The sequence below is a fragment of the Antechinus flavipes genome, chromosome X (assembly GCF_016432865.1).
Source record: "Antechinus flavipes isolate AdamAnt ecotype Samford, QLD, Australia chromosome X, AdamAnt_v2, whole genome shotgun sequence".
NCBI classification, from domain to species: Eukaryota; Metazoa; Chordata; class Mammalia; order Dasyuromorphia; family Dasyuridae; genus Antechinus; species Antechinus flavipes.
Genome location: NC_067404.1, coordinates 32669078 through 32688087, shown reverse-complemented (window position 1 = coordinate 32688087; position 19010 = coordinate 32669078). Strand labels below are relative to the sequence as shown.

General features: G+C 44.2%; 1 protein-coding gene across 3 annotated transcripts in view; it reads right to left on the bottom strand.

Annotated features, from left to right (window-relative positions):
* The window catches only part of OPHN1 (oligophrenin 1), a 326710-nt gene that overhangs the window by 45491 nt on the left and 262209 nt on the right, over positions 1-19010 (bottom strand). For 2 of the 3 annotated variants that reach the window (XM_051969073.1, XM_051969074.1), the window contains exon 23: positions 18407-18457. In XM_051969073.1, the coding sequence (XP_051825033.1) occupies positions 18415-18457 (43 nt within the window). In that variant the 3' untranslated portion in view covers positions 18407-18414. Of the gene's footprint in view, positions 1-12870; positions 16898-18406; positions 18458-19010 lie in introns of those variants that run through there. The other variant, XM_051969072.1, reaches the window with a different exon arrangement.

The following is a 19010-nucleotide window of genomic DNA, read 5'->3' as shown; positions in this document are numbered from 1 at the left end:
CCTGCCAGGCCCCAAACCAGGCCAGCTCTGAACAGACAATTGTTCTGGGGTTTTTTCCTATTTAAGAAGGCAGCTTAGTCCAGATAGGAAAGGTTTCTCAGGGACAGTGAGAAAATGAAACAAAAGAATTGGGGGGGAGCCCAAATCGGCAAATTGAGCAATTTGCTAATCATTTATCCAGTGCAAGCATGTTGGGAGATAGGGGAGAAACAAAGACACATAAAATGTAGCCTCTTCTCTCAAGGAGTTGACAATCTCCTCTGGGGAATGAGACTCGCATCAATCACTGTACCACAAAGTAGGATCTGGCCGGCGCGGTAGAGTCCTGGGGGTGATCACAAAGGAAGGCTGACTCTCTGCCAGGGCCATTGCAACTGAATTTTGAAAGAGGCTTAAAATTTCAATAGGTGGAAAAGAGGGGAGAAAGAAGAAGATGGGTAGAGATAATGGGGTGAGCAAGCACTCCCAGCTTGGAAAGAGAGGCACATCATCAGAGGACGTATTTTTCTTCAGGCTCTAATGTTTGCCAGCCATTCTTTTCTCAACAGACTTGGGAGACAAGTAATTGGTATTATACCAATCTTATGGATAGAGAAAATGAGGATTAGAGAGGGCAGGTCTGGGATTTGAACCCAGGATTTCCCAATACCAGGTTCATTGTTCTTTTCACCCCATGAGTAGTCCAATTTGCCTAGAGCGTAAAGTGTGTGAAAGAGAGTGCTGGGAAATGAGGCTGAAAAGTAGGGTGAGATAGGTTGGGAAGGGCTTTAAAAGCCAAGAAAAAGAATTCACCATTTGGAAGGCAGCAGATAGCCATCAAAGATTTGTGAGCCAAGGTGTGACATAGTCATAGGTCAAAAAGCCAAAGCCAGAGTGGACCTCAGAGATCATTTAAAGTCTAACTCTGACATTGGTACAGCTAAGGAAACTGAGGCAAGTGACTCGAAGGTAAAGGGACTTGCCCAAGGTCACATGGGCAGTATCTGTTAGAGTTGGGATTTGAACCCACAGCCTCTGGTTTCACAGTGATTTTTTAGTATGAATAATCTGAAATGATCACAGTATGGATTAAGAAAAAGGAGACCCAGGGACTCAGGTAAGAGACCATAGGCAACAGGGATTGATGATCTAGACCAAGGTGGTGACAGTGGAAGAAGAAGGAGGAAGAGCTTAGGTATAGAACTAGACACTGTCTAGTCTCATTTTGAACAATATCTCGCTCTATAATCTGGACTAAGTTCTTTTTCTCTTGGAGTCTCCTTCAGCTCATCTGCAAAATAGGGGAGTGGGATGTATTCTATATCCCGAGACCTCTTTTATTTTATTTTATTTTATTTTATTTATTTTTATTTTTTATTTAATAATTACTTTATATTGACACTCGTTTCTGTTCCGATTTTTTTTCCCCTCCCTCCCTCCACCCCCTCCCCTAGATGGCAAGCAGTCCTTTATATGTTGGATATGTTGCAGTATATCTTAGATACAATATATGTTTGCAGAACCGAACAGTTCTCTTGTTGCATAGGGAGAATTGGATTCAGAAGGTATAAATAACCCGGGAAGAAAAACAAAAATGCAGATAGTTCACATTCGTTTCCCAGTGTTCTTTCTTTGGGTGTAGCTGCTTTTGTCCGTCATTTATCAATTGAAACTCAGGCCGAGACCTCTTGTAACTATTCTATGAGACTCATAGAGTAGTCTATGGAAAGAGAAGACATGGTAGAAACACTAAAGTGGAGACAGGAGAGACAGGATGGGTTTGGCCACTGAGGCATTGTAGTGAAAGGATATTGGGAAGAATATGAATCTCACAATCAAATGACATGGGTTCAAATCTTGGTGATGTCTTACCTATGTCATTTCACTTTGCCAGGCCTCGGTTTCCCAATTTGTAAAATGAGAGTTGAGCTAGATGATCTTTAAGGACCCACTTAGGGCTAAATCTTTTGATCCTCTGGATGTAGGAGGAGACTTGGAGAAAAGACCCTTAAGACAGTTCTGCAGTTTCTCACCTAGGTGACCGAAAGGATGGATAGAGACATCAGGAAGAGGAGAAGTTTCGAGAGACAAACATATTAGGGAAATGTCCCCATGGAAGACTTGCACCATTTAGGCAGCCAGATTTAAGGGCCATCTGGTACAACCTCCTCATTTTACACTTGTCAAATGGGCATAATAATAATAATCACATTTCCAAACTCCCAGGGTGCTTAGGAGCAGAGAGCCCTGCAGAAATGAGTTGTCATTTTGGCTGGATGCTGAAATCTTAGGTTGTACTTTAGTCCTGTGGTCCTGGGAACACAGCCAGGATGAAACCAAGAACTGAGGTGAGCCTCTGGATAAATTAGGCAAGAAGTCCTGTGCTTTGGCCATAGAGATTTGGCCCACGAGGGCTGTGTCAACTTCCATCTGTCTTTCCCAATCAGTTGCCAATGTAGATCCCACACAACATCTTTCTATGTCTCAGGCAGTATCTCATCCCATTTAGCATCTAATTCAGAGAGTTATTAGATGTCCAAGTTGAGATAGTTGTCGAATATTCATAATGCACCAAGGGGTCTTTAAGATTTAGTGCGATCCCTTCGTTTTTACAAGATGGAACTAAGATAAGAAATGGGAAATGACTTGCCCACAGTGAGTGACAGAGCTCAAGGTGAGCCCTGGTCTTAATGTCCAATCCAGGATGGTTCCCAGCATCCTGAATATATGCCCCAGCCATCAAAAACCAATTGATTCAAAGAGATCATAAAAAAAGGGCAAAGGACCCACACGTGCAAAAAATAAGTATTTGTAGCGGCTATATCAGTGGTGGCGAAGAATCAGAAAATGAGTAGCTGCTCATCAGTTGGGGAATGACTGAATAAGTTATGGTGTGTGATTGGAATCAAATTTTATTGTTCTATAAGAAATGATCAACAGGCTGATTTCAGAAAAGTTTGGGAAGACTTAATATGAACTGATTCTGAGGCAAGCAACAGAACCAGGAAAGTGACAAAGAAGGAACCACGGCAACAAGAAGATCGTATGATGATCAGCTATGATAGATTCAGCTCGCAGTGATCCAAGGCAATTCCAATAAACTTTGGGTGAAAAATACCATTTACATCCAGGAAGAGAATTATGGAGACTGAATGCAGATCAAAGCATTTGTTTTCACTATTTTTTCTTCTGTTTATTTTTTCTTTCTTGTGGTTTTTCTCTTTTGTTCTGATTTTTCTCTCCCAATATGACTTATATGGAAAAAGGAAAAAAAATGACTGTGTATGTATTAACAAATAAATCATTTTTAAAAGAACCAATTGGTTTTTAGGGAACCAATGGGGGCAGGGGGGAATCATCAACACCCAGATCCCACCTTCATTTGGGACCTTGTTCCACCAACCTAGGGCTCGGGCTTCCTGGGAAGCTTAATTTAACACATTTCTATGCTTCTTAGTTATATTCTCTATATATTTAGGTACAGAACTAGACACTGTCTAGTCTCATTTTGAACAATATCTTTCTGTATAATCTGGATTAAGTTCTTTTTCTCTTGGAGTATATTCTACATATACCACACACTATCCTAAGGCATTTTACAATTATCTCATTTGATCCTCACCACCAGCCTGAGAGGTATATGCTATTTTTATCTCTATTTTACAGTTGCGGAAACTGAGGCAAATAAAATATTAAGTGACTTGTCCAGGGTCATACAGGTAAATGAGTGTCTGAGGAGACATTTGAATTTGGGACTTCCTGACTCCAAGCCCAGTGATCTATCCACGGTACTACCCAGCTCTGTTAATATTAATATTAAGTATAATCTATAATAAATAAATAAATAATATATAATACAATATAATGATATATTATATTATATATAATATGTAATATATTATATATTATAAAAGTATTAAAATAAAAAAATAATATTACTAGCTCTATCCAAGTTCAGAAGCCTATGGAAAAAGAAAGCTGGCTAGACCATTTTTCTCCTTTTGTACATCTCTTATTTTAAAAATAGTTCTCATAAATAATATTTTATCCCCCCCTGCCCTGCTTACAAGTTAAAATCAATTTTTAACATTTTTTTAAAGCTTTGAGTTCCAAATTCTATTTCTCCCAAGTGGATCTACATTATACATTCGCGGTCACATCTCTTCTAAGTGATATAAAGCAGTGGGTCCTTAAAGTGTGGTCCAGGAACTCCAAGGATTTCCAAGATCCTTTTTAGGGGGTCTGTGTGGTAATAAATTATTTTCATAATAATAAGGCATTTTAATTTCAAATACGATAAAATCACGATACCTAATATAACCCACACAAATAAAAGTTCTTTGGGGGGGGTCCTTAATAATTTTTTAGTGTAAAGGGGGCCTGAAACCCATAAGTTGAAGAACGGTCGACATAAAGAATCTTTTAGTGTATGTTTAAAGGCACTTTATGCACTTCATGTAAGGCGCTGAGCCCTCATTTACTTGATCAGCCGGTGAAGGGAATGTGCATGCCTTCTTGAAGATGGACTCCATTGATGAGGGCTGACCCCACATCAATTATTGGTATCCACTAATGTGGAACAAGCTTTGGGAAAGGAGCCCCCTTTTAGTTGTTGTTCAGTCATTTCAGTTGTGACCCCATTTGGAATTTTCTTGGTAAAGATACTGAAGTGTTTGCCATTTCCATCTCCATCTCATTTTACAGATGAGACAACCGAGGCAAACAGGGTGACACAGTTAATAAGTGTCTGAGGTAAGATTTGAACTTGGATCCATTTTGACTCCAGGCCTAGCACTATCCACAGCACCACCTAAATGTGAGGTGGATTACTATTATTAACCCTGTCTATCCAAGGGCCAGGGGTCCTCAAACTACAGCCTGGCGGGCCAGATGCGGCAGCTGAGGACGTTTATCCCCCTCACCCAGGGCTATGAAGTTTCTTTATTTAAAGGCCCACAAAACAAAGTTTTTGTTTTTACTATAGTTCGGCCCTCCAACAGTCTGAGGGACAGTGAACTGGCCCCCTATTTAAAAAGTTTGAGGACCCCTGATCCAAGCCATGTGAAGACTTTCCCTTAGGAATGGGTAGATGAACAATTTGTCCCAATGGCCATGAAGGCAGCTGGAGCAGGTGCTATGGAATGCTTGGAGCTTGGTCAGACATACAGGACACCAAGGTCATCCATTGCATCCTGGGTCATTGCCAGCCATCTTGTCTTTTGTCTTGCTGCTGGACAACATTAGTCACTGCTTTATGAAAGGGGGTCTTCCTGGCCCCTTTGAACCTCTCAACAGATACAAACCCACCCCTTGGGTGTTCAATGGGCTTCCTTGGGGAAGATACAGATGGCAGGAGCAGATATGCTCCCTCGTGCCGTCTAAGATGTGAGTTCCTAGACCATATCAAGTTCCTAGTATCAGGTTCGGAGAAGCACTCAGCCGAGTAATGAGAGTTCCTAAAGGTTCACTATCTAGTTTGCTTTTTGGAAATCCTGGCCTTGGGGCAGCTAGATGGTACAATGGATAGAGATTCCAAAAATTCCCCAAAAAAAGTTTCCTCAGAAACATACTGTGTGATTTGGGACAAATCACTTCACTTCCATCTATCTTAGTTTTCACAGCTATAAAATGGGGATGATAATAGTGGCTACTTTCTACGATTGTTGTGAGGATCAAATGAGAAAATCTTTGTTAAAAACACATACCACAGGGCAGCTAGGTGGTCCAGTGGATAGAGCATCAGCCCTGAAGTCAGGATGACCAGAGTTCAAATCTGGCCTTAGACACTTATTTAACATTTCCTGGCTGTGTGAACCTGGTTAACCCCAATTGCCTCAGGGGGAAAAAATACCTACCAGAGTACCTGTCATACAGTAGGTCCTATATATAAATGCTTCTCTTCCCTTTTCCTAGTCAGAAAAGAAGAATTTCCTGGAAAACATAATCCTGTCACGAGTGGCTGATGTATCTCTAGTCCGTGGTTTTGGGAAAACCAAGGCGTTAATTAGGAAGGAATCTAGTGCTCCCCAGGAGATGTATAGGAGAGTAGGGGCAATAATTTTGAAATAAGGTAGGAAAGAATTTGATATTTTGATCTAATTACATGTCATTGTCAGTCTTTCATTAAATGCAATTTTAGTCATTAGGTTTGAAACAGTGGGGACTCACAAGCACTAGGTACCAAAAACTTGATTTTAGCTGGGAAGAGGCCCCAACCTCTGCATTTGTGGGGGGCTTCATCTGGAATTGGTTTTGTTTCTCTAGCATAGTAGGGAAGTTTAATTCTTTTTTTCTTTAATTTATTTATTTTGTAATTTGTTTTCCTTAGGTGATGGTCGATTTGCAGTTTTCCAAGATGACTTTTTCGAGCCAAACTAGTTAATTTAAAAATAGCTTAAATGACTTGTTTCAGTATGGAGGTAACTGAGTTCTTGATGGTCTGGACTGTTCCATTTTCCCCCCTTTTTAGGGGTGAATGATTATGGCAATATTGAGACAGTTTGAAATCTGAGTGAGATTCTCTCTTTTGTTTCTTCCACCACCACCGCCGCCTTCCCACCCTGGTATTAATCTTGTTATTTAAGACTTTTTGCAATTGAACTTTGCAATTATTTTCTTCTGCTCATATAAAGTTTATATAGTAGGCTGATCATTAAATTTTTCGGTGACATCATTTTTATTATTTTAGCACCGTCCAACCATGCACAATGAATATGCTTCTGATGATTTAATTGCCTTTGCTTATTTATTTCTAAGAGACGATACAGCATAGTAGATATAGAATCATCCTCAAAGGAAGAGAGGAAAGTAGAAAGGAAGGAAGAAAGTCTTTATGAAGTTCTTATTTTGTGCACAGATGATACAAAGAGAAAGGGAAGACAGCTCCGGGGGAGCTCACATTCTAATAAAGGAAGATAACAGATGTAAAATGTTTAAGCTGCAAGTTCAATGGAAGGACCCAGCAGTCTTTAGGGTGCAGCAGCAAAGCAGATGGCAAAGCTTCTTCTTTAATGTCACCTCCATTGATAAAAGCATATCCATTTCTGCCATTGAACCGGTTGCCCAAAACTTTGAAGTTGATAACTCTTTTGGGGAGGTCTCCAGTCATGCCTGCTGGGGAGATGGGGGCTTCCGAGCTTGCAGAAGCAGTGGCCAAGTTCCCTCTCCACAAGCATTGCTCCCCTGGACAATGACTCTGAACTCAGGTTCAGAGTAGAAGCAAGCTGGGTCACCTAGAGGACACTGCTCTCATAGGTCTCTTGGGTACGGGGTCCTGGTCTTTCTCCATCTAATGGGGCTGATTTGGCTGGTCTTGGCCATGCTTTCCTCCCAGATAGCTCACTGCTCTAGCCAGGCCGTTTTGACTGTCCCATTGGTGGCAAGGGGCGGTAGCATTAGTAGTGGGGATGGCAGGCCCTTTCTCCACAAAGTCTTCCCACCTCCCTCTGATACTGGTACTCTCAGCACCAATGATGACTTTAGGGATAAGGCTGATGATTTTGGTGAGTTTATCTTATGTCCTGATACTCTTGAAGTTAAAATTGCGATTTTTTTTCCTTAAGTATCGGTGATTCTCTACGTAAACCATCACAATGTCTGCAGAGAGAATTTTGCTTCATCTTTTGTTATTAATTAATAATTAATATGAAAATCATTGGGAATGTATTAAGAACTTATGGTATCCTGGGCATTATGCAAAGTTATCTTATGTCCTGATACCCTCCTGAAGTTAACATTGTGATTTTTTTTCCTTAAGTATCTGTGATTCTCTAAGTAAACCATCACAATGTCTGCAGAAAAAATTTTTGCTTCATCTTTTATTAATTAATTAATAATTAATATTAAAATCATTGGGCATTTTAAGAGCTTATGGTATCCCAGGCATTATGCAAAGTACTGGGGCTACAAAGAAAGGTAAAAGCATTCACATTCTAATGGAGGGGGGGGGTTGAATATATCATGAAAACAAGATAAATCCAGTGTAAGTGGGAGGAAGTCTTTGAGGGGGTCCTAATAGTGGATAGACTGGGAAAGGCTTCTTACAAGAGCTGGAATTTAACTAGAGCTTTGGAGCCAGGTGGCAGAGAACATACCATACATGGGGAATGACCAGTACAAAGGCATGGAGATGGGAGGATGTGTCCTGTGCTCGGAATAGCAAAAATGTCACTGGGTCGTTATGTTTATAGTGGATCCAGATGTGGCTTGAAGGTGGTCGTGAATTAACTCAAGGTAGACATTAATTCGGATTCCCGGTGTCTGAGGAGTCATCAGACAAGTAGGCCATAGGCTGTACGTGGTCCAGAACACTCCCGAGTGCAGCCCATCCAGACACAAATGTAATTGGAAAATACTTAACAAAACAGCAAAAAATCTAAAACATGCAGTTATCTAAATCGACATGTGCTCAACAGGTATATTTACGTATGCTTTAGTGGTCCATTTCTATTTGAGTTTGACGTCAGTGTCCTAGACCATCGAGACAACTGGGGAATTTCTTTGGCACATGATTTCTGTTTTTGGAGAGGTCTGAGGTCATGAGGATTGGAGAAAATGTCAAGTCTTCCATCTTGTTGGTCACATGACCTAGATGTCCTCCCCCATGTTATTTCATGAGTTTTTTTTTTCTTTTTAACCTCATATAATGTTTCTACTTCTTGATTTTTACGGATTCAGCTATAACTGTTTTAATTTCTTTTTCTGAAGATTTTGGATTGCTGAGGGAACATGTGGGAACATGACTATTTGGCCATTGTGTCTGTCATCTTATATAGTCAGATAGACTGGATGGTCTGACAGACAGGTTGGTAAAGTGGATATTAGAGCAGCTTTGTAATCATGAAGGTCTAAGGTCCACTCATTCTTAGCTCTATGACCAGGGGCAAGTTATTTAATTTCTGAATACATTAGACCATCGAGCAGCTAGATGGCCCAGTGGATAGAGCGCCTGGCCTGAAGTCAGAGCTGCATTCAAATCCAGCCTCAAACACTGACTAGCTGTGTAACCCTGGGCAAGTCACTTGATTCTGTTTACCTCGGTTTCCTCATCTGTAAAATGATCTGAAGAAAGAAATGACAAACCACTCCAGTATTGCTGCCAAGAAAATGGGGTCATGAAGAGTTGGACACCAACAAAAAATGATTGAACGATTTTTAGGCAAGCTCTCTTAAGAGGAATTGTTAGTTCAGTGAAGAATTTTCACAACTGGAGTTCCCCACCATGATGAAATCATAAATCGAGACCTTCACCCAATTCTGCACCCCCCAAATCAGAGCCTACTTAAATCAAAGCCCATTTTTGTTATGAGTACTGAGGCAGTATACCATAGTGGATGGATTGTCAAGTCTGGAATAAGGAAACACCTGGGTCAAATTCCACTGTATTACACATCTATCTTTACTTACTAGCTGCACGACCCTGAGCAAGTCAGCTCACCTTTTGGAATGTTTCCTCACTTCCAAAATGGGAATAAAAATAGCACTCATAATACCTACCTCTCTTGGAGTTGTGAGGATACAATGAAATCAAGTTTATAATGCATTTTGCAAATCTTAAAATCACTTATATAGGCTCCTAGGTCTAGAGATGGCAGGTTCCTGAGAGGCCAGCTAGTCCAACCCCCTCATTTTCTAGGGGGGGGAGGGGGAAACTGAGGCCAAGAGAGGGGAAGGGACTTACCCAACCACTTAGACACAGATATGGAATATGAATCTGTGTAACCTAAATCTGGAGCTAATGCCCTCCCCATTACACCATATTGCCTCCCTATACACATCAGCTTTTTTCTGGTTCAGCTTCCATCAATGTTTCAAGCTGCTCTGGGCAACCAGGAGCCAACCAGAAGAACTCTGGTTCTCTGCTCACTACTACAGAGGGATTCTTGCTTAGTTTTTAGTCTGAGTACTGCACCATGGTTGTCTATTTGGCCTCTCATTGGGGTCTCACCCCAATTGTGCAGCTCCATAAGCTGATAGTTCAATGTGGCAGGCCATCAGTGGAGTGCCTTGGAGCTCTGCACTTGGTCCTGTACCATTTTACAGTTTTACTGATAACGTGGCTAAAAACACAGAGAGTGGGCTCATCAGATTGGCAGATGGTTAAGAAGGAAAGCTAACACAATAGTTTAAAAAAACTGAAGCCAAAGGGGTCTTAATATATAACGCAGAGAAGACTGTAGTCAATTCCTTGAAGAGCTGTCAAGAATTATTCTTGTTCTATTTGACCCCAGAGAGCCCGAGAGATCAATTTGGATTCAATGTAGGACAAACTAGCCGATGGTTTTTCAAGAGTGAAACAGACCCTTCCTTGTCTTGGAGGTCTCCAAAAAAGAGACCAAGCCCAAACTGACATCCATTTATAGTGGGTTTTCCTCTAGTCAAAGCAGTGGAGGTAGGTCACACTATATAGCTAGCATACTTTTTTTGCAGGATCCCAGGGCTGGATCCTGCTATTTCCATCTTGTTCTGTCATATACACATACTTCAGACATGGAACTTTATAGCATTATATTTATGTTCTTTTTTATGATTTTTTAAATGAATATTCTTTTTTTCATGAAATAAAGGCTTTGATCCATATAGAACACTGTCTCTTATTTGTCTGTATTTTTATCGTTTCTGAAGTCATCCTTTCTAATATGTCTATTTCTAATATGTCAAGGCCACATGTCTGCAGATAATTTCAGAGGAATGGGCTTCTCAAACTTTTGCCACTCAAGACCCCTTTCATTGGAGAAATATGTAGGTATAGAAAGTAGATATACAAATCAAACATTTACTGATAATAAATCAGAATTCGGAGATCCCCACATTCAGTTACAACTCCACATGCAGAGGTGGGGAACATCCTGCCCGTGGGCTGCATAAGGCCAGTGAAATTATTTACTAAGGCATCACCTACAGGTGATGACCTGAAAGCTAGGTCCCATAACCCCCACTACTTGAGTTCTATAAATTAATGATTTCGTATGGCCAGTGAATGTCATAAATGGCCAAATGGCCCTTGGCAGAAAAAAGGGTTTCCCGGCCTTGCCATATGGGGTCATGAGCTAGCCTATGGGTAGCCGTGTACCTCCAAAGTGTCAGATTTTGTGATCTGTCAGCAAAAGTAGACAGTCTCTTTTCTCCAGAGGTCACCTTCCTCTGCGCGTGTGCTCCCAATGAATGAATGGATTTCTGAGCAAATTTTCTATCTCTTTTTGCCATTTAGTCTATTCAGCTGGTCCCCACCACATCGAGTTCGGTTCCTGGGTCCTGAAGGTTCTATCAGACTTCCTAGGCCTTGGGGATCAGGAGACTAGCTTCTTTCTGATTTCATTAGACCATCGATGGAGGAAGAGACCAGGATGTATTTTTAATCAGAGGCTGTGATACCGAACAGCTGGCCCCATGTCAAGGCAGCGGAGGTGGGTCACACTATATAGTCGGCATAAGTTACTTGCAGCCACAGGGCCGGACCCTGCCATTTTCATCTTGTTCTGTCATACACGTATACTTCAGACAAGGAGCTTTAGCATTATATTAATATTCTCGGTGTTGAATGATTTACTTTTTTCATGGGAAAAAGGCTTTAATCCACAAAGAACATTTAAGTTTCTTATTTCTGTCTATATTTTTATCATTTCTGAAGTCATCGTGGGGGTTTCTAATATGTCAAGGCCATTTGTCTGCAGATAATTTCAGAGACATGGAGGTGATCTCATTTATTTTTTCAGGAGCATTTTTTTTCTGATTCCTCCTAACACTCTCTCCTATCTCTGCTTGCCATGTTACATTTTGCTTTCAAAATGACCAAAATTGAGATGTTTTGAAAAGAAGAAAGCTGGCTTGTGCTGGGGCCAGCTCAAACCAGCGCCTGAGAACCGATTGTAATATTTCCATTGTGAGCATTTATACATTGAAACTTATATTTGAAGCAAATGCTACAAGTTAGGACATAATTTATTGTCCTGTTGATTGTTTAGACTTAAGAAAGTGGGTGAGAAAATGTTAATGATACAAATGAAACTGAAAAGTGTCCCCCATGATTTGTTTCCCCCAAAAGCTTTGTTGTTAAGCATGTACCAGAGCACTCCTGGAAGGAGGCTTTCCTACAAGAAATGGAAAGTTCAAAACACCCTGTGGGGTCTTGATTACTGAAACAGAGCAAGACTTTTGACTCTTTCCATAAGTTTAATGAAAGCATGAACTTGAAATTGTTGCTTTTTCTCCTCCTTTTTTATACCTACACTCATTGCCCTTCAGAATTTTCACTGGCTGATGTTTATAAGATTTTTAGGGGAGCAATGGATCCCTGAAGTCATCTAGACCAACTCTCACATTTTCTAGAAGGGGAAAGTGAGGTTCAGGACGAAGGGACTTGACCGAGGTCGCATAAATAGAAAATGGCAAAGCTGGGATTTGAACTCGGTTCTACCAGTGTTCTTCCCGATAGTCCATTATATTATGATACTTTGGTAGCCAATAGTGCCATCTTTATATATGTGCAGATTTGGCATCATGGTTAAGGAGCCATGGCACCCGGAAGGGCCCTCAGAGGCCAGTGAGTCCAATCCCTTTATTTTTACAAAGGAAGAAACTGAAGCCCGAGAAAGAGATACCACCTGTAAAGGGTCTATAAATGACCATATATAGAATAGATACAGACTTTAAAGGGACTTTTTGGCCATCCAGTCCAACCACTTCTTTCTACAGATGAGAAAACTGAAAACCAAGCAGGTTATGTGACATATACTAGATCACACAGGTGGGAAGCATCCAAAACTGTTTGGAGGTGGACTATTCCACGACCCTTGACCTGCTTGAATATCTCAAACTTTTGCTCTGTGTTAAGCATCGAGAGCCCCAAACCTCTTTCTTTGTGTGAAGGGGGAGATACTGAGAAGATGCACGTTTTTCTTTTATTCTATTCAACAAACATTTATTAAGCACCTACTATGTGACAGCCACAGTGCTAGGCGCTATGGACACAAAAAGACAAACATGAGACGACCTCCTGCCCTCAGGGAGCTTACATTCTACCTGCTTGTCAAAAAGTCAATGCTTCATTTCCAAAAGGGAGCGAGGACAGTCTTTAAGCAAGAGTTCTATCTGGTTGAAGTGAAGGCAACAGGGGATGGGGTGGGGTGATGAGGAGTCCAGTTTTGGAAGAGTCTATAGCCCCACATCAGGTAACTGGGCTGGGAAAAGTCTGCACCCTCGGCCCTTTGTCACCGTGTCGGGGCAGGAGCGGGGATGGTGAAGCGAGAGGGAGTTGTGGCCGTCACAAAGAGGTTGGCCTTTGGGCTGTGGCCTGCCGCGGGGAGATGCCGATTCGGTTGGATAATTGTCAGTTAGAGGTAGCCTCAGGTTGGCTGACCTAAGACCCCTGGTTGATTGTGTAAGACCCCCAAAGACCCCCACGGTCTCCTCTTCTGTTTGAACTCTTTGCCTGGGCCCATGCATCCCCCTTCCTTTTCCTTAGAACTTCACCTTGCTCCTTCTCTGAAGTCCTCTGGGTGAGAGGAAGTCTGGCTTAATGCCTTACTAGTAGATAAAGGCCATTCCCCAGTGGGAATCCTGCAGATGCTACAGTGATGGGGAGGTCATTGTTATTCCAGCATCAAGAATGGACCAGAACTGGAAGGCCCCCTTAGAGGCTATCCAGTCCAACATCTCACTTTATCGTGGTGAAAACTGAATTGAAAACAGGGGAAGTGACTTGCCCAAAGGACTTCAAGGACTGCTAGTCCGGTACTGCACCACATTCACTCTAAGGAATCTCAGTGGTGGCTATCAGACTTCATGGATTGCCCCCCATCCTCCATAGGCACAGACCCCTGTGATGGTTCTATTGGGAGGTTAGTGAAGGAACAGGGACTGTTCAATCTGGAGAAGAGAAGATTGAGCTGGACCATCTGTGTGTCTTCCAAGTACCTGAAGGACAGTCCCAAACAGAAGTAGGAGCAGAGGTGGCAGATTGTAACTCAATGCCTTGGAAAATTTTCCGCCCAATGAGCACTAGGGATTGGGAGGGGACCTCTATTTGGAAGGACAGAGAATTCCTATAAGAGTTAATCCTTTTTACCAATGCATATGGCACTTTCTCTGCAATGGAGTCTTACAGAGTTGCGTTGCCTGCGGCAACAAGAAATGAAATGATCTAGCCAGGGTCATCCAGCTAGGGTGGAATCTGAACCCAATTCGTTCCGATTCTGAGATAAGCTCCTTAGCCACCATGTCTTGCGGTTTCTCCTCGGAGAGCTGTCCAGAAGTGGAACAGGCTGGCCATGGGTTTAGTAAATCCCTCAGGAGAAAGGTTCAAGGGAAGCCAGAGAATCGAGGGATCATAGGATTCCAGAACTGGAGCCGGCAGGGCTCCCTGAGGCACTTAGTCCTACCCATCTTATAGAGGAACAAACCGAAGCCCAGAGAGAGAAGTGACTCATCCGAAGTGACACGGGTAGAAGCAGAGAGAGAACTGATGGGCAAATTCTCTGTTCTCCCTCTGAGGAATCCCAGTCACACTTGAGCTAGACCAGTTGGCCTCCACACTTCCCTGCAACTCACCTCCCTGATGTAGGCTAGACTCTAATCTTCTAACTGGATCTCATTTGAGGGATTTCTCAGCAGCTTCAACTAGGCTATTGCCTAATGAATAATGGAGTGGCTCAATCAATCTGGATGTGGCCCAAAGCTCTCATTTTACAGCTGAGGAAACTGAGGCTTCCAAAGCAGAGATGAAGTGACTTGTTCAAGGCCACCCAGCTACTAAGTATCTGAGGCAGAGCCTGAATTCAGAGCTTCCTGATTCCAGGCCCAGTGCTCTATCCACTCAGCACCTACCCTCCCTCCCAAGCCTTTGAACGTTTGGACTACGTCCACATTCAACTCCCCGATAACCCAAGGTGAGCAGGTTTTCTTGGTTCTGACAACAAAAAGGCCCCAGTAGCACTGGGTTAGCAGCCCTGTAGCACCGAGGGACACAGAGGGACCACACACCCACCTGCAATATGCTGCCCTCCCCCCTTCCTCCTAAGCACTATCACCCCTCTCTGCTGCCTAGATGAAAGGCAAAAAGGTCAGTCCCAGCCTTGACGACGTCGGCAGGGTCCGCCCGAAACCCTAACAAGATAGGCCAAAGTACCGGACAGAGTCTCCCGAGCGTGTAGTTCTACTCGGGCGTTTTCTCCTGTCTTGAGGCTGAGGAGGTGATGGGAAGGAGGGGAAGGCAGGACATGGAGATGTTTACTCCCCAGAACTCGAACCCACTGTGCTAATTTGCCTTCGCTTGCAGATCGCGGGGCCTAGGAAAGGTCCTAGGAAAGGTCCTCTGAGGAGGGATTTCACAAACAGCTAAAATGCCCAGAAGCCATGCACACACAGGGCAGGATATGCTGGACTTAAAAAAAAAAAGGGGGGGGGTGAGTCACATAGGAACATTCTAAGCTAGGTGTGAACAAGATTAGGCCAGGGAACAGGTTAAGGGTTAGTAAGAAGGCTACCAAGTCGGAATTAGGTGTTCAGTGGGAAGGGTTTCATGGAGTAGCCGATCTATGGGACCCCTGGGCTCAGGGCAAAGCTAGTGTTTGAAGTTTGAAACCTGGCTACGGTTTAAGGCCTGACTAAGCCTGTAGACTCCGGCCCCCTGCTAGATGACAGAAAAGCTTCTTCCCACTGCAGGAGGGTTTCTTTTGTCTCTGGGAGATGTTTATGAAGGGTTTGGCCTCTTAACCTGGAAGTGGTGAAACTTACGGGCCTGTCGGGGAAAATGTCGCTAACCAAATTCAAAAGGACCAGCTTCCTTTGTCGGCCTCTACGTGGAAATCCGTGACTCTGCAGAGAGGTCCTTAGGCTTCACCATGCCACCGAAGGGGACCAGGTTACACGGAGCAATTGCTGGGGATAGAAGCGGGGAGCCCGAGGCAGCAGCCTGGGCCAGATGTTGGAAATGGGTCGCTGCGACTGTGTGACCTACCCCCGCCACTCCCTTAGCCTCCCAGCCATCTCAAAACCCCAGCCCCTCCACAAGAGGTCCAGGCAGAAGGGATTCTTTTCGGAATGCTTCCTAATTCCATTTCTCTCATTTGTTCTGGGAAGAAGCCGGCGAGAGGAAAACGGAATGAAAGTTACTCAAAGAAGGCTAGACTTCAAAAGCAGAATGTTTGCTTGGCGCATTTTGTGTTGTTTTTGTTTGCGATTGTTTCCAAAATATTCATGCAAGAGAGCTGGCAGAAAACCCAGAAGGAGAGAGAGACAGACAGAGAGAAAGAGGGGGGGAGGGAGGGAGTGAAAGAGAGAGACGGGGCTGAGGGAGTGCTCCTAACACCAGCCGTGCTCTGGATGACCCACAGCTGCCAGCTAGAAAATAGGGAAACCACCCAATGGAGGGTTTCCTCTGCATGGCAAACAGCCAGACGCATGCAACTGCCCTGGTCAAGCCGGGGTTCTCCGCAAGCATTGTCTGGGCAAAGGAATGGATTGGGGTGACAAAGGCCCGAGAGTTGGGGTGTCGGTTCCAACTCCAGCAGAACTCGGCAGCCCTCAAAGGCAGGATACCGAGGGGCTCGGGGGCTAGCCACAAGCCAGTCCCGGGCACCCTGACTTTGCCTCCGATGGCTTGGAGTCTGACCGGAGGAAGGGGGCTCTCTTCCCTACCCCAGGGGATATGAGCCCGAATGTCCACAGCCTGTACGGGAAGTCAACAGGCTCTCTTTCCACCGGCCTCGAGATAGCTTTTCTGAGACCGGAAGGAAAAGATGCAAAAGGAAAATAAAACATGTCCAGAGTCCCACTAATTCTACAGTTTCCTGGACTCTCCCGAGCCAGGTTCCAGCAGGGAGCTGCCTTTCAGCCCAGGGGTCCTGAGCACACAAAAGAGTTTAGAGGAGGCCCTTTCAGAAGCATGGAGTCATCTGGGACCGGCCAGGATTCCTAAAAACTGGAAGAAAGAGAGAGAAGCCGTGATCAGCGCATGTGTTGGTGGCACTCAGGCACACGCCGAGCCCTGTGAGTGACAAGTTAGCCTCCGCCAACATCCTCCGGCCCGCAAAGTCATCATTCTCACCACGTCATGACTGCCCCTTTCACGGGCCTCAATTTCCCTCTGCTCATGGGGCTGGGGAGGGCCAGAAAACTAATGATCTGTCTGTAAGTTATTAGCCAAAAGGGAGGGAAGGAGAGAACAAAACATCAGATTCCAGGTGGAACCCTTCGGGTTTGGCTCATTTGTCCCAGCTACCCGCAATGGTCTCTATCTGTGAACTTTGAACTCTTGAAGAAACCATTTTAAATCTCTGGATCTTTCCCATGTTATGTTGAGTAAAAGTATAGATTCATAAAGACCAGCTCTAGTCTGACTCCATCATTTTATAGGTCTAGGGAGGGGACTCAAGTCAACATCACATCCTAACGGCCTAATTCTTGAACTGGAAGGCTCCTCGGAGAGCAGCTAATTCAATCCTCTCACTTTGCAGAGGAAGAAACCGAGGTCCAGGGAAAGGGACCTGTCCGAGATCACACGAGTAATTCAACAGTCACATAGACAGGATTCCTAGTCCGAGGATACTTATTTCCCCGTCACACGGCGCTCTGTACATATCTAAAAGAAATGTCAAGGGGGCTCTTTGGGAGAAATGCAGAGACACCCAAGCGGGACCGCTTGAAGATAATTTTAGAGGAATGGAGGTGAACACTCCCGGAGGAAGTGTACTCTGTGACTACTGATGCCCAGGAGAGAATTCAGGGTGCGCCATCACTCTGAGGGCTCTGAGAGTGAACTCCTCCTATCAGTTCCCGTGCTAGGACCGGCACTTCCAACTCATTGCTACGGGGTGTTTGGAGCAAATTTCTGACCCTAATTTGCAGGTACCTCCACTGAGTACTAAGATCCCTCACCACCTCAAAATTCATGACCGTCCAATCTTCAAGTACCTCCCGTTCGAAACCCAGCAAGAATGCTACGGGGCAAGCAATCCCAAGCCCTGGTGATTCTTGCCAAACTAACAAGACATCAACGTCAGGCTGACACCAGTCGGTTCGGAAAACGATCAAGGAGGATCGGCCTTCCGGGTGGCCAACAAGGGCCGTGGTCAGCCACAGAATCCCGTCTGGCTCTGCGTCGGTGAGTCACCGAATCACGGCATTTAGGAATTAGAAAGGCCTTCGGGAGCCACTGAGTCCAATCCAGACTTCCGTAAAAGGAATGCTACTACGACATAGCCTGCAAGTGGTTATCTGGCCTCTGCTTGGAGGCCTCGATAGTCACACAGATCCCTCAAGTACCAATCCCGGAGAAAAAGAAGATCAGGAAGAGATTTCCTAGATCTAAGACCGACTACAAGAGGAAAGAACTTGGGGTGCTTCTTCCTTTGGACCCATAGTGGATGATAGCCCACACGACTGAGCTAGTAAGACCAACCTGAGCAAGAGATGTGGACCTTGCACTTACCTTGGGCCTCAACTCTCATCTCCAGCGAGTCTTCCTTGTTGAGATGAGGGACTGTGTGGAAAGGAGAAGCAGAATGTCAGTGAGTAAGATCCCAGATTGTCTGCAGTGGGTATGGGAAGAAGGAGAAGGGAGGGTCTGTTGAGGCTGCTCTCCCGGCCCCCGGAGAAGGGGAAAAACAATTCCTCCTCAGGGATTTTCATCCAGGCCTGCCAGGTGGGGCCCTGGGTTAGGAAAGCTGTCTGGGAAGGGTGAGCAAGACTTTGATCTTGGAATAGAAGATGCCTCCGAACTCTTCTCATTCTCCAGAGTCATACTGAGGAATATGAAAAGGGACATCGGGGACAGTGGGATTCAGTTATTTTAAGTGACCTTGAGGAGTTGGGTTGGGACCTAACAAGAAGCAGCCCAAAGAGAACAGTCCCGGAGACTTGAGGCACAATCATTTCCTGATAGAAGTGAAAATTAGAAGGTCGAGGATAGGGGATGTTGTGGAAAGGTGGCCATCGGGGAGAGACTTGGAGAGGGGATGGTGGTTTGGGTCTAAGTTGGGGGAGGGGTCTTCTGAGATCTCTTGGATTCGGGTGCCAGGGAAGCCTTTAGGGAG